This window comes from Dreissena polymorpha, chromosome 8, assembly GCF_020536995.1.
Source record: "Dreissena polymorpha isolate Duluth1 chromosome 8, UMN_Dpol_1.0, whole genome shotgun sequence".
NCBI lineage: Eukaryota > Metazoa > Mollusca > Bivalvia > Myida > Dreissenidae > Dreissena > Dreissena polymorpha.
Genome location: NC_068362.1, coordinates 89,118,869 through 89,135,237, shown reverse-complemented (window position 1 = coordinate 89,135,237; position 16,369 = coordinate 89,118,869). Strand labels below are relative to the sequence as shown.

The window sequence follows — 16,369 nt, the reverse complement described above, 5'->3', positions numbered from 1 at the left end:
ACAGATGTTTGATTGAGCAGAAGCTTACTGACAAGCACAAATATTCAGGACTAGGTTTAGATTCATGTCTGGTCCTCGACAGTCGAATGAGTTTCTCATCGGCATTGCATGAACTTCAAATTTTTTAATGAAACGTTCATTTGTCGGTCAAAATGGCAATTAAGCGCTGCTTATGAATGTGTCAAAAATCGATATATGCTTTGTTGATTGATGGCTTTTCGGCTCATTTGATTTGCATCTGGCGAGTGGTCAATTGATGTTTCTTACATTTACGTTAAAGCTACTTACACCAGGGTACCGTTTTACTAAGCAACTTACGCAAGTCTTAGACTTACGCACATATTTTAAAATAATTGAATTTCATTTATTTCAGATTGATGCAAATTCATTTTAACTTGCAATGTAACATTATATTATGAATTTCATTAAAACATACCATATGTCAATGTAGCAAGAATTTGAAGGAACTATACTGAATTTAAAATATGTGCGCAAGTATACGAATTGCTTAGTAAAACGGTAGCCAGACGCGCAAGCACACATATACCCTTATTTCCGAGTATGAATGTTATTCTTTAGATTAGGTACGTTATACTGGTTTTTGTATTCCGTTCATTTTTGTTGGCTCAAACCACTTTTACTTGCATCCAAAATTTTGTTTTGGCAAATTGATACCTAGTCATCATTATGTGCAAGTCACACTGATAAATATAGAATTGTCAGGTATTTAACCTTGATCTCCTGTTAGATTGTATTTATGTCCTTCTAGCAAACAAAAAAAGACCATGTTTTTTTTTTGTTTGCTAGAAGGACATAATTATAATGCATGTGAACGTTATTGAGAACACTTGGCGTTGTCATATGTGCGGCACTCCATCAATGGTTTCAGACACACATGGTCATATGGTTTCATGAGGGTAAACAATAAAACATAAGACTAAGTGAAGATCACACTATCTGCATTTATTCCTTCATATACAATAACCATGATTTCCAAACAGTATTTGTACAAGATTTGAGCCATAGATTGGATGACAAAATGACCAGAAGATAGACGTGACACATTACACAACATGACGAGGATTTCAAACTTAAGAAGACACTTGCACACCGACCATCTCACACATCTGATTTTCTTCTGAGCCTGTCATAAAACCCAACTAACATAATTGGTCTCTGTATTTTTTTCTCCATATCAACAGGTCTAACACACACACAGAAAATGGATGGTAACAATGTTGACAACAACTTTGTATATATCTGAGACAAGCTCGATAAATAATACAGTTTATGGCAAAACATGACTTCTATTTCCCAAGATCTCATTGACAACTAAAATTGAATTATTCATTTGTTGATACACGTACAACACATGTTTCAATTTTCATTGTTCTTTCGTTGGAACATTTGTTTACATAAGTGCTTTTTAAAACAAATACTTGGTTTAATGTTTAGTTATGAACAACAATTTTAAATTGTACTTTTTCCCCTAAACGATTGATCAACAAACAGCAAATAAAACCTGTTCCCTGCATGAAAAACCATTCATATAGTTCAATAAAATTGCTACCAGAATTTGTACTCCGAAATATTGACCAATTAAAATCTGGTACCGTTATTTAACATTTAAACAGTACAATATTGGCTGTACACAATCATTTTTTTAACACAAAACCATTATGGGTAACGGCAATTTTCAAAAACATTCATCACTTAAATCTTATTTAAATACATGAAAACTATTCCACATAAAGTCAACAGCACAATGTTTAATTTTCTTGTCACATGTGCAAACTTAAAATTAACATAAAATGTAACAGGTTTGTAAAATGCACAAAGCTACGTGGCAGCCTCTGGAATGATTCATACAACCAGACAACATGGCGTCTGTCTGGACTGTTTCTCTTTATTTGTGGGTTAACAAAAATTAAATGCATGATTATTTAACATTTAAAAAATCAATTGCATAATTAGACTTACAGGTAATTATTGAATTAATGAATTTTTGTCCATCACACAAATAAATAATAAAGCTTCTCACAGTATTATGGATATGGATCTGGTTTTTCTTCCTTAGCTAAATGTAATGCAAATGTTGTTCATTGCAAACTGAATTGCTAGATACTCTAAAAACTATTGTCTCGTTTTGGAAAAGTAAGACTTGTAAAGCCCCTGGCACAGTCCAGACACAACAATGAACAATACAATTGACAATATTCTACACACTTGAATTTCCAGAAATTATACACATATATATTTATTAATGTCTATATACAAAACACTGTACAACTGTTTAAAACACCATCACACCCACAGTCTACGTCACATGAACAATACAACAGTATGGATAACGGTCAAGTTCTAAACAATCCATGTAAAACAATTTAGAACAAGAAAAATATTTTTCAAGTTAGACAACAAACCTCTCTCGAATTTGAGATTGCCAGTAGCCCTCTTTCTATGCATGTTTTTTTTTTAATTTAGTAGATTTTTTAAATAAAGGAAACTTGTTATTTATTGATTGCTTAAAACTATATGTTTTTATGCACACAACTTAAATAATTTCAAGAAAATCAATAAATAGTTAAGCCAAAAGTGTACCTCTTTTCTAGGTGGTAATTTCATTTCTAATATAAAACATACACAATTGAGACGTTAAATTTGCATACCATAATATTAAACATATCTGGTGACATTTATGTAAAATACTTTTATACATGACAAGAACCGCTTAGGCAAATAAATGTTGCTGTGGCTTATAGTTTGTTACAAACGGCTGAATTTATCAGGCATAAAGGCTGGACTTTACAGATATGAAGGTTTGACATTACAGACTTGAAACAATACATGATTAAATAAAATGTTTCAAATGCAATTTTAATTTGAATTTGTATATGGCAACTGAACTGTCAGACGAAGAATATGAAGTAACAAAGCAAACACAATTGTTAATCACTAGACCTTTCCTCTAAACATGTTGACATAGCTTTTGTTTTGAGCAAGAAACAACTTTAAACACAATATAGTTGCCACGATTTTTAGCATATGTACGTGATTAGAGGGATATCTTGTGAACATGTTGGTAATCTGGCAGGGTGGTGGAACATTGTTCATGTTAGAATCCTTTAATAAAAGCTACTCTCATGAAACAATACATCAAACGATTTTAGTTGTTTATTATTTCAAGCCAGTTCGATTACTGTACAAAACCACTGTTTTTTTGTAATGCACAAAGCAAGAAGAATTATAACTTTACAGAGAGCAGTTTTACCCAAAATGAGGAAATGGTTATTTAAGACTAACAACACATGGAAAACATTACAACAACAGGCAAATTCAATATTGGATGATCTCATTACAAAACATCAACTTACAATGATGCATCATCTCAAATGACAAAAGCACAACTCACATTCCATAATTACAAGCACATTATAAAAATCATTGTAAAATATTCAACATCTGTTAACACGTGTTCCCTACATGAATTCAGAGAAACATCAACAATGAAAACACATCACATGAAAATCTGACTAAAAATGCAACACATTTTTTCAAATTGCTATATTACATAATCAGCTGTTACTATGTTTTTTCTTGGTATTTCTTACCAACCATTCAGTTTTCAGTACACATCAATTGCATCCAGAATATAATTTAATACATATATTTTCACACATACACACTTGATGAACAGCCTATGTACAGATGAGTTAATGTTGGTTATCCTTTGCCCCTCCCACCACCATAACCATGGTAACATGAGATGGCTACTATGGAAACGACATTCCTCCGAATCAGAAACTGTTGAATCCAAATTGCAGGAATGACAATTCAGTAAACATATTTTTTGGATGCAAAATAAGTTGAAGTACCTAATCATATAAACATACATACTTCCAAGCTGTGTTAGTATATCTCACCATTTAGCAAGACATTTTTGTATTTTAAATAAAAAAACGTAATACAATATTTGTAACAACTTAAAATTTTCATTTTTTTTATATAATAGGACCTAACATGAAGCTCTCAGTTTTGTGCTTAAATTTGCACTTTCATGATATTCCAAGTTAAAACCATGAAATTAATTAGCTATTGTTCAATTATTTTATTTTGTAAGATAGCTTATGGGACAGCTTGAAGTTTACATGACCCAAGTCCACAACCCATTGCACCAAATACAGAAGTCTTTACAATAAGAACAACACAAGGTGTCAGTGATGTAGACCTCTCGGTCCACACCCTCAGAAGATCACATTAGGACAAGACCGCAGTTTTCAACCTAAACTGAGCACATTAATAGCGAAAGAACTGAAATCTGTGAATTCTCAGCCACCATTGTCTTGGATTTCACTTAAACGGCAGCAAAGGTCTTGAATTTCACTTAAATGGCAGCAAAGAAGTAGTAAATATCCCAGGTACAGTATGAAAGCCTCCGTGTACCAGCATTTGTATCTAGGTTGAGTTTTTATTTGAATGATGAAATCTGTAGCCCATATCCCCCCCCCCCCCCCGATGAAAAGAGCACTGGTAATAAATATGTGACAATGACTAATTTTAACCATCAAGGTTATTTAATATTTCTTTTAGAACTAGCGCGATGCCAGAAGAGATTTGCTAAGCTACGCAGGCTAGAGGAGAATGAGGCTATAATGCTATGTACACGTAGAAGCTTGCGAGGGTAACTGGTTAGTAACTGCCTTCATATTCGTAACTTTTGCGCATTTTCTTCCGCTGCGGCTGGTCGCTATGATCATCACTGTGCTTGGAATCCTGCAATGAGACATCAAAGCAGCCTGTAACCATGGCTACCACACTTAGCAACTTGTAACCATGGTAACAAAAATAAAACCGGTCAAAGTCTGGTACATATGCCTTATAAATGTCACATGTTTAATATCTTTGATCATTATTTGATTTGCAGCCTCAATTTGATTGTAGTCTCATACATCAATTCAATAACTACAATTTCAGATAAGTGTCATACCAACACATAGTGCTTATTAATAACATGGTAACACAAATAAAAGCGGTCAAAGTCTGGTGCATGTTGAGTACATATGCCTCATAAATGTCACCAATTGTTTAATATCTTTGATCATTATTTGATATTTAATTTCCATTTGATTGTGATCTCATTTATCAATTTCAATAACTACAATTTTAGATAAGTGTTATATGTACAGGTAGTGCTTTTTTTTTTTAAGTTTTAAGTTAACCGTATAATTTGAATTCCGAGTAATGTCAAAAGGTACATTAGTACCCCAGTTGACAAAAACAAATAGAATACGACCGTGCCTGGCAGACAATTACATCGAACAAAACAGCGCCTGGACAGCTTAAGTACCAGAATAATTGTGTTAAAACCAAGGTCAATAGTAAATATCAGCCTTTCAATAGAATTACCAATTATCATTTTGTATGAAAATTATGCCTCAAAGAGCATTTGTTAACTTCATTACGAAAACACAAGGGTGTTATGTGAAAGTTACTGACTGTGAAAAACAATTGGGAGAATTTGCATTTTGCACCTTGATTGTCAAACAGTTGTACCAGAGGGGGAAATGTTCTGCACTAACAACAGTTTGGTACCAGACAAGAGATTTTTGCATCAGCGCCTACACAAGCAAACAAACTGTGCTGTGTTATGTTTAACAGAACAATGCAGGATCAGTCTTTTAGACGCCTGCTTTTTAAATCATACTTTTGATTGCGCATTACTAGACATAGTGATTATTCGTATCTGGGGAAATGGAACTTAATGCAAGTGAACTAAAACAGTGTGCATCATGCATGACAGTAAACCGTTCCCGAAATATCCTTTTTTGGTACTGTATCACATTGTGGCAATCAAAAGTCTGAATACATATTATGTAAAAGGTTACATTTATGCTTGAAAAGCAGCCAGTCAAGAGTATATGAAGATTCAGATGGTCCACTTATGAAAAAATGGTAAGACTCTAGGGGCATCTACTTAATTCAAAATGATATAAATGCATATAAGCTCTTCTCTGGGACAAGGGGATTAATTCATATGCGTTAAGTGTTGTCCCAGATTAGCCTGTGCAGTTGGAACAGGCTAATCAAAGACAACACTTTCCTTCTAAACTGGATTAAACTTTAAAAGAGACCAACGAAAAAAGCATATTTTGTTTTTCAAATAAATTGCTTATAAAACTGTTATCGGTATTTTTCTGTAACGTAAACACTAAAAACAACAACAACAATTGCAACGAAAGTGTGATTGCTTTTGCATTTATCAAACAAACCCAAAAATGCTCCCCTGCCGATCAGCCAGTAGTTATGTTACCAAGATGAAAATCTACTTATGCTAAAGTGTCTTAAAGTGGGAATATGGTTCAATATTACAATCAAGATTTTTTGTATCCCAACAGTTTACTCACTTTTTTCTTCTATATTAGTTATTTGAATTTTTGTTTGAATTCCTTGAGTTGTTTTGCAGAATTTGAAAACTGCTATGTATTGTAACACTTGCAGGTTCTTAAAAAATGTATGTGTCTGCCAGGATTTTCCATTGAAGTTCCACTAGCTGACTTTTTTCCAAAACGTGTCTTATCTTTAAAAATCAACAATTGTTGCTAATCCATGGCATTCAAATTTGTAGGTAGAAATTTACTCGAATGCATCTATCAGAACAGTTAAAAGCAAACCAGAAACACACACATGAAATTATAATATTTTCTCATTTAACTAGGCACACATTTTTAACAAAGATCAGCTGATGAAAAATATTGAAAGCTGAACCATTTCCCAACTTTAATAAATTTGGACAGAACACCACATGAAGGAAAGCCAAAAAGGCAACAACTGGACAATCAACAGACAGATTTTCATAGGAGGGAGGGTAAAACAGTGACCTACTTCTGAAGGGGTCCTTGTGTCGTCCTTCGCTCGTTGTCATTGGTCTGGGGAGAGAGGAAAGAATGGTGAAAGTGAAAAATAAACCACAATACTCACAACATGATGAAAATAACGAGCCTCACTCTGGGGAAATGAGTTTTAACCCTTTGCATGCTGGGAAATTTGTTGTCTGCTAAAATGTCGTCTGCAGAATTTCTAAAATTAGCATTTTCTTCAAATTTTTTCAAAGAATACTATCAGAATAGCAAACAGTTTGGATCCTGATGAGACGCCACGTTCTGGTGTCTCATCTGGATCCAAACTGTTTGCACAGGCCTTAAAAATTCGATTCAAGCACTGAAAGGGTTAATGCAGAATCTACACAGGCTGATCAGGGACAACACTTTCAGCCTAAACTGGATTTTAGCTAAGAAGACAATTCCTTAAAACAAAACAAAAAAGCCACTGAAGCATACATGCCATACGTCCCGATCTCGGCGGGACAGTCCCGCTTTTGGGCCCTTTGTCCCGCCGTCCCGATATGAGACGATTTGTCCCGACATTCGTAAAAAACGATGTAAGGTCTATAGGTTCCCAATAAAATTCGCTATTCAAGCTCTGTTTCGCTAACACTTTCCCCCGCTAATCCCTTTATTGCCCCCAATTAACAATCCGATTCTACTTATTGTGTGTACCAGTGTTGTTTATAACACCTTATCAGCGATTTATCGGCTAATTATTGATTTCATCAGGCATTCACACCATGGTGGTCTTCAAGATAGTGGTCGCTTATTGCTATCGATAGTTGTATTATAATGAAATAAATGTTGAAAATGTGTTTATTTTTGTATTTGTTTGAAACGGTTTACAAAACAATTGTTTTGTAAAATTAACTCTACGTCATTAATGAGTCTTTTACATTCAATGTTTAGTTCATAAATAGCGGGATAATCCTAATGTGCAATATACCAAAATCGCAACAAACAGTCCAATAAGTGATACCAATCCTGTCTAGTGTAATTGGGTGTAATTGTAATAAAAACAACGAGGTGCTTTGCATGACAGTTTGACCCTACTCCAATTAAGTTAAAAACCACGAGGTGCTATGTATGACAGTTTGACCCTACTCCAATTAAGCCGCGACAATTGACAAGTAACAAACTGCGCATGGATACATGCTTAAAAAAACATCGCAACAAACAGTAAAAGTGGTACCCATCTTGTCTTGTGTTATTGTAATGAAAAAAAAACGTGTTGTTATTCATGACAGTTTGACACTACCCCAATACAGCGCCTGACAATTCACAATTCAGTTTAATATGTGTATATAAGAAGAAAACAAAATATGATTATTAACATTAGAGAAAAATAATTCGAGTAACGCATCCATAGACTTCTTTTGTCCTTTTGTTTTTGTTGGTGTAAAAACGGTTGAGGCGTTGTTGACAGTTAAAATGAACACAAAGACGGTTTGCTTCCACCAAAAACCTACCTCGGAAATGTGTACGGCCGCGCATTCCGTGTGTAACTGATGTAACTGTTTGGTAGATAGTTTACTGTAACCCGTACTTTCAGTGTACTGGATAGCCTCCCCTGCGTTAATGTTTGCCATTGAAATTAGTATAATGAGTAGTGTTGTCGTAATGTTCTAGATTATCTTCGTTGTTTGCTATTGTATTATTTTATAAAACTGTTATTGTTATGTTTTAGATTCCATGCTTCATATCAGATGTTTTATGTCTTGAATAAAAGTATCAAGAGTATTTGTTAGTACTATACTGACTACAGTAAAGGTGGAATGATAGATCGTTTTAGGTGTCCCGCTTTTTGGTCAAATGTCCCGACAATTTTTTATGGAATTTCCCGCTTTGGACCTAAAAAATTATGGCATGTATGCACTGAAGCGTTAAGTGTTGTCAGTGATAAGCCTGAGCTGACTGCACAGAATAATCTGGGACAAAACTTTACTAACATGTATTAACCCTTTCATTGTGGAACCGAATTTTTGGGGGCCTTTGCAAACAGTTTGGATCCAGATGAGACGCCACAGAACATGGCGTCTCATCAGGATCCAAACTGTTTGCTATTCTGATAGTATTCTTTGAAAAAAATCAAAGAAAATTCTTATTTTAGAAATTCAGCAGACAACATTTTAGCAGACGACAAATTTCCCAGCATTCAAAGGGTCAAGTCCAATTGTCCCACAGCAGGCTTTAATGTCAAACTTCAGTCCATAGGATATGGTTCAATTAGTTTTAATGAAGGTTTACAATGGTTATTTTGTTAAAAACTATTATTTTCTCAAAAAGCATTTAATAATGTTTTGGTTTAATCTGATTCAGAAGTACCACCAGCATACTCAAACTAAACATTAGATGATGTTACAGATTTTGAATTTAAAAGGAAAGATGTCCATAAGAAATGATTTCTACAAATGTCTGATTTTTGGACCATAGATATGGACTGTTGCTTCAATTATGCAATTACTTCCAGCAATGTAATATATGAGCCTTGATATGGGATAACTGGGCTTAAATGCATTTGCGTCAAGTGTAGTTTCAGATTAGACTGTGCAGTACGCACATGCTTATCTGGGATGCCACTTTCTGCCTTCACTGGATTTTTGCTAGGAAGAGATTTCCTTCAAACAAAACAAAAATCCATAAAAGCATAAAGTGTCATCCCTGGTTAGCCTGTGTAGACTGCAAGGCTGATCTGGAATGACACTTTACTCACATGCATCAACTCTTTAAGTGCGGGAACCCAATTTTGAAGGCCTTTGCAAACAGTTTGGATCCAGATGAGACGCCACAGAATGTGGCGTCTCATCTGGATCCAAACTGTTTGCTATTCTGATAGTATTCTTTGAAAAAAAATCAAAGAAAATGCTAATTTTAGAAATTCAGCAGACTACATTTTAGCAGATTACAAATTTCCCAGCATGCAAAGGGTTAAGCCCAGTTTTCACAGAACGAGGCTCATGTACATCCACCATTATTTAAGCATTTTCAAGCTATAGGAGCTGGTAAATAACATGTATACCACTACAGGCACAATATCGAGGACAGAAAATATAAAATATCAAGGCATAAAATCCTAAATTGGCAGTGTGGAAATGTAACCATGGTGGATTGTTCAGTTTAACAATTAGGCCTTGTGTTCTGTGATAAAGGGGTTTAATGCGTGTGCGTGAAGTATTGACCCAGATAAGCCTGTGCAGTCTAATCAGGGAGGACACTTTCTGCCTTAATTGGATTTTCGATAAGAAAATACCATAAAAGCAGAAATTGTGGTCCTTGATTAGCCTGTGCGGACTGCACATTCTATTCTGAGACGACACTTGGTAAAGTGCATCCACATTTAGTTGAACTGCAATCCACATAAACAGGTCACTAGGGCACTGATATCATTGATCCATTGAATGACAAATGGCATATCAGGACACCTGAAATGCCTGTTTGGCTTTCAATGTACTCACATTTTTTCCAAACCAATTTATGGTAAACATCAAACCGATAGGACAACAGCGTATGTGAAACTTGACACTTTTAAACTTCTAACACACGTTGATAATGACGATTGTTTAAAGCTTCACAACATTTTAAATATTTCTTATCATTTGTTTAGACACTATTTGGGACAATCAGGTCTATTTACTCATGGGTTCTTGTAAAGCATTATCATTTAAAAAAAAAATATGTTTCACATAATCTGTTTATTCTGATATGTATACAAAAATTGCCCAAAAAGAAGTAGTAAGCAAATAAACTCAATGATTTCATACAAAGGATCTTATATATTTCATAATTTATAAATGAGAAATAATTATGCTTAAAAAAAAATCAACTGCTAAAAATAATTATTTTGACAAATACAAATATATTCTTTATTGCTTCAATAAACTGCAAACCAAACATAAATATAAAATAGCTTGACACAAATATGGCACATAATCATAACATAATATGAACCATTCATGACATAACCTTAATTTGTTAACAAAAATATGTTTATTTCATTTCAAAATGAATGGTCATCAAAATACTGTTATTCTTCATTTTTTGTTGTTCTGCCAACAACATGCATGTGCACGATTCCAACCAATGACGTTGAATTTAGATTTTCATAATTACACCACTGATGTCACTAAGACAGGCTTTGTCATTGAACGGCTTGAATAGCAATCCTCTAAAAACTCTATATAACTACAACAAGCAACAATTAGGCACAACACAAGTTTGGACAGAGACATGATAAAACAGAAACAAAGCGGTGTTATTTGCATTTACCACAGGAATACAGGATTTATCCCCCTTATTTATCCAAAAAAGGCCAAGATTTCACATGTCTTATTTGTAAACCCTTCCATAAGTGGGCAAGTATATGTATATACTGTCTATCTAAGCTTCTAAAATGAATAAAGACCATAGCCCAAATACGCAGATATATTTAAAATGTGCAAAGGTGTGATTAATGTTTATAAGAAAAGTATTAGACAAAGTGTAAGAAAAATGCTTATATTGGCATGCAGACAAAAGCAAAGGCCATAGGAAAATGACAATCAAAATTTCAAAAAAGCATGCCAAAAATCTGACCACCAGCGAATAGTGTAATCACGCAACTACACTAAGGAGGCAAAAAATGGGATAAAAATGTTAAAAACTTATATACCGATAAGATAAAAAAAACAACTAATTAAGGCATATGAAAATGGTAGAATAAAAGAGAGAATGTGACTGTAAATCCTGTCTTACCCGTGGTGTGTAAGAATCAAGGGGCGGGGCGTATCAGAGTGACTGGGCTCGAGACCCCTATAGAACAAACAGACATACATGAGTATCACACCACTGGTGCCACTATGCACCACAATATCGGCCCCCTTGCGGGCTGCACACCACCATCACAGCGAACTTACATACCAGCATTGCACTTCAGGCCTTTTCCTGGAGTATCTACCAACGCTTTTCCAAAACCAAATCGTACACAAATTCCCATTTTGAAAAAACAAAAAATCAAGTAAGTGTCTCATGATTATTAAATCTCTATTGTACCTGTAATTGTGCAATTACATCTAACCAAGTTTATAACTTTAATTTTTATGTCATTGTACAATTACATCGAACAAGGTTTATAACTACAATTTTTATGAATTTTTTGTTATGATTTGAATGATCATTATTTTTCCCTTGTCTTTGAACTTTTCACGCAAAAAAATTCCCGATTCAAAAGTACAAAATGGTCAGGAAAAGGCCTGCACACCTATTTAGGCTACACACTATTTTAAATTATTGAACTGTGGGCTACACAGTGTCATGCAATTGTGGGTTACATACCACCTTGTAACAATGCAGTGGGTTACTCACCACTCAATCATTATACAGTGGGTTACATCCTACCATATCAAAGTTTAATGGGAACATGCTAAAGTTTTTTTTAAGTTTTATTTTGTTTTTGAAAGTATACAAGCAGCTCAGTGATAACTCACATGTTTGCCAGTTTTACAAGGTAACAAGAGATGTGTTTGTCAGAAACACAATGCCCCCTATTGCACCGCTTTGAAATAAAATGTCAATATATCATTTGGCAGGTTGAGAAATTATCTCCATTTTAAAGCTTTTTACTTCCCTTGGATTGTATTTTTTGACTTTTGACCTTGAAGAATGACCTTGACCTTTCACCACTCAAAATGTGCAGCTCCATGAGATACACATGCATGCCAAATATCAAGTTGCTATCTTCAATAATGCAAGTTATGGCAAATGTTAAAGTTTTCGGAATGACTGACGGACGAACAGACAGAAAGACAGTTCAAATGCTATATGCCACCCTACCGGGGGCATAAAAAATATAGCTTTATAATGCTGCGTCTGTTGTCATGTAAGTTAAACTTAAGTGAAAGACACCCAAAAAATGACGACAATCATGGACGCTTAGGCTGTTAGATTCTACATAAATTTGCTTTCAAACATTTGATACAATCAATATGCAGAGGCAGCAGCTAGCAAACAAGCATAGTTGATACAAACTGGAAACAGTTAATAAGCAGAATTAATGTAAGAATACATCAGACAGCAGCAATGCTAGTATGTGTTGAACATGAAGATGTAGATAAATGTCATGAAAGAAATTTCAAATTAAAAATTAAGCTTTATAAGCTTTTTGAGGTAATTTATAACTACCTGTATAAAAACAATGAGCAACATGACTCTTGTCATTGGCTTTCCACAAAAAGCAAGAAATACTTGTCTAATTTAATTACATTTAGAATATTGAAAAATGCAATAGCATTATGAGGAACAATCAATGTTATGTTCAGGTTAGAAACACAAATGTTGTAACAGTGGAAGGTACAAAACAGGTCAGAAACACCACAGACATAAAATCCCTTCAGGATATATATCAAAATAACAGAAAAGCAACACAAGAAATAAAACAATAACCAATAAATACATTTCTAACTGAAGTGAGTAAAAAAGTCAACAATGTTAGCAACTCTAGGTTTATTCTTTACATTTCACAAACGATTAGTCTCATTTGAAATATCAATTATGATGACATTATTCAAACTCAAAATTTCCAGATATATTTTATTGATTTCCAGAATCATGCTTGTTTGGTTTTTAACATTGTGGCTTTGTTTAATTTAAAACTAATACACAGATTGAAGTGCTCATAAACACCACTTGTATCATATTCTCAGTACAAATTTTCTGATTTTTTTTTACATCAGGTACTGTTAAAAATCACTGTAAGTCTCTCAATATTTAGACGCGAGATGTATTGATCAGAGAAAGAAAATGAACGTTTTTTTGCACTATGCATGCTGTTGGTTTTACATATAAAGACACCCACAAAATCCTATTTAGATACAAACAGCACACCTTCGCTTGGACATCATTGAACAATTGTCAATAATATTTCAAATATTACTAACATTATCATGCATCATTAGCTTTCATTATGAAAATCCAGAATTGTAATTTTGTTTTCCCCTTTGCAAAAACCAGTGGTGATGTGAGTACACACATTTTTGCACTATTGAGAACTACCGCTCAACTAACAAACCAAAACAAACAAAATCACAACTAAAACTGTAAATACAGACAATGGTTACAAGACAGTTGCCCCTAATTCCAGCTACACTACCCTGATGGGGTGTTGTACCTACCCATCTGATATCCGCCCTGCCCATACGCTGGGGCTGCCTGACCGGGCTGCATCTGCATGCCCCACTGACCCTGCACCGGCATACTCCTGTAACAAGGGCAAAGGCTTCACTTTAGTAAAACACAGAATAAATATGATAAGTGTCATGTGTTAAGGGGTCTTATGTCATATGCAATGGCATGCTCCTGTAACAAGGGCAAGGGCTTTACTTCATTCACTAAGAAACACAGAATAAATAATATGCGTCGTGGGTAAATTTATGCCATATTGCACTGGTATGCTCCTGTAACATTGGCAAGGGCTTTACTTTATTCCTCAGGAACACAAAACAAATATGACAGGCTTGATGGAAGAAGGAGTCTTATGCAATATGCAGCCCGAGTAGCTCATGTAACAAGGTCAAGGGCTTTCCGCTTTTTATAGGTGCCATGTAGGGTAGAAAAATATTGGCCAATGGATCACTTAAAGGGAAAAAACATGACCCGCATCATGTGAAAATGGGTCATATGCCATTTTTTGCCAGAGTAACTCCAGCCCAGCCTGCATAGTCTAGTCAGGAGCTAACCTGTCCACTTAAGAGACCACAAACCCTTGCATGACTTTATAGCGGACAGAATAGCTCTTTACCAGACATGTCCAGCTTAAAATATAAGCAAACTCCACAAGACTTTATTGTAACTTATGACATTATTTTTTCTATACTTTGTCCTTAACATAAGAGAACACACATGAATTTGTTGGCAAACAAAAACAAACTAGTTTCAGCATAACATAAAGACCGGCACTTTTATCAGTACATAAAATACTTATACATTTGTTCCTTACATACCAACTATCATCAAAATTCCAGTCCCTGAACCTACCCGTATTGGTATCCATAGCCAGCGCCGTAACCGCCTTGCATGTTGTAGCTCTGCTGGCCACTGTAGCCAGGGTAATAGTTGCCATAGCTCATACCGTAGTTACCATACATCCCGTTACCGTTGAACTGGGTTTGAGGCTGTGATGGAAGGAAAGAAAATACAATCCCATGTCATTACCTACAATTTAATCACTGGACAAATACCTAAGTAATAAGCTACTCATTTGATGCAGACACACCATAAAAAACACAAAAACATAATGACATGCCCTCCCTTCGGGGGTCCATAGAACAATGTCAAACTGTTCCAAATAAAAAACAAACATGTGCAATATATGTACAGATTGACTGCCCAGGTGTTTTATAGTTGTCCAGTTAGTGCAGTGTTAGTACACGCTTCTCGCCTAAGCGACCCAAGTTCAATCCCCGTTCCTTGAAGCATGTTAGTTTGGTTGTTGGTCACCATACTGGACAGGTGGGGTTTCCTACCGGTAGACTGGCTTCTCCCCACAACAAAAGACCACATCAAAATGGAAATCTTTCAGTATAACAAAATAGCTTGGAATGGCAGCTAGAATTAAATATTCGTCCCAATTTTCGGGAGTCCATTAACTTCATTATAAAGGAGTACTGGGACACACTTAGGGTCCACACATAATGAAGCCTCAGGCGCGGAAGGTCGTAAGAAATTACGCACACCAGGCTTTTTTCTAGCCATTTTGGGGAAAAGGAGTCTGGTCAAATTGGGATTTTTCAAATTGATAAAATGGCAAAATTGGGAAATTTTTGTATCGACAAAGTTAAACAATTTGGGATTTTGTTTATCAACAAATATTGATACATCAGGTATTTTCCGGGCCATTTTGGAAAAAAAATCATATAAATTATATTACATACCAGGGTTCGACATTAACTTTTTTTACAGCAAGACCATCGGACCAACTCCTCTTAAAATGTACTAGCCCAAATCTGATGTCTACTAGACCATAAATGACATAGCAAATAAACACAATTGTGTCAAGTTACTGTTTAATCGGGATTTATCAGTAAATAATCAGTGAACACCAGAAAGTTATTTTGATGCATAGAGTAAAACAATAAAATAAAACTATTTTTTTGCTTTTCTTCAACAAATTCAAGCCATGGGAACTGACTCGATTTTCTATAGGATAAAATTGACGTCTTCGTTTTTCTTCATATTTACGTTTCCTGTCAGTTTTACCGTCGGATTCTTCTTTATTAACTGATTTGTCAGACGAAAATCCGAACTTGGACAAAACCATTATTTCAACAAAACTATTGCCCAGCAATATAAGTCGCCTACCGGCTCCACCATTGTCAAAAATTCCATTTTGTTTATATATATTTGTTGCCAAAGCAACCAGAATTTTTGATGTAGGAACAAAATGAAATGACGCGCATAATGTCCATATTGCCATCTATCCATGTTTCAAGTTTCATGAAAAAATATGAAGAACT

At 34.8% G+C, this 16,369-nt stretch overlaps 1 protein-coding gene across 6 annotated transcripts in view; it reads right to left on the bottom strand.

Moving 5' to 3' along the window:
* Window positions 1-942: 942 nt before the first annotated feature.
* Window positions 943-16,369, bottom strand: part of LOC127843083 (nucleolysin TIAR-like) — a 143,016-nt gene continuing 127,589 nt past the window's right edge. For 5 of the 6 annotated variants that reach the window (XM_052372897.1, XM_052372899.1, XM_052372898.1 and 2 more), the window contains 5 exons: window positions 14,892-15,028; window positions 14,030-14,115; window positions 11,616-11,672; window positions 6,883-6,926; window positions 943-4,773 (listed from right to left, as the gene is read on the bottom strand). In XM_052372897.1, coding sequence (XP_052228857.1) covers window positions 11,632-11,672; window positions 14,030-14,115; window positions 14,892-15,028 — 264 coding nt within the window. In that variant the 3' untranslated portion in view covers window positions 943-4,773; window positions 6,883-6,926; window positions 11,616-11,631. The remainder of the gene's footprint in view (window positions 4,774-6,882; window positions 6,927-11,615; window positions 11,673-14,029; window positions 14,116-14,891; window positions 15,029-16,369) is intronic. The other variant, XM_052372900.1, reaches the window with a different exon arrangement.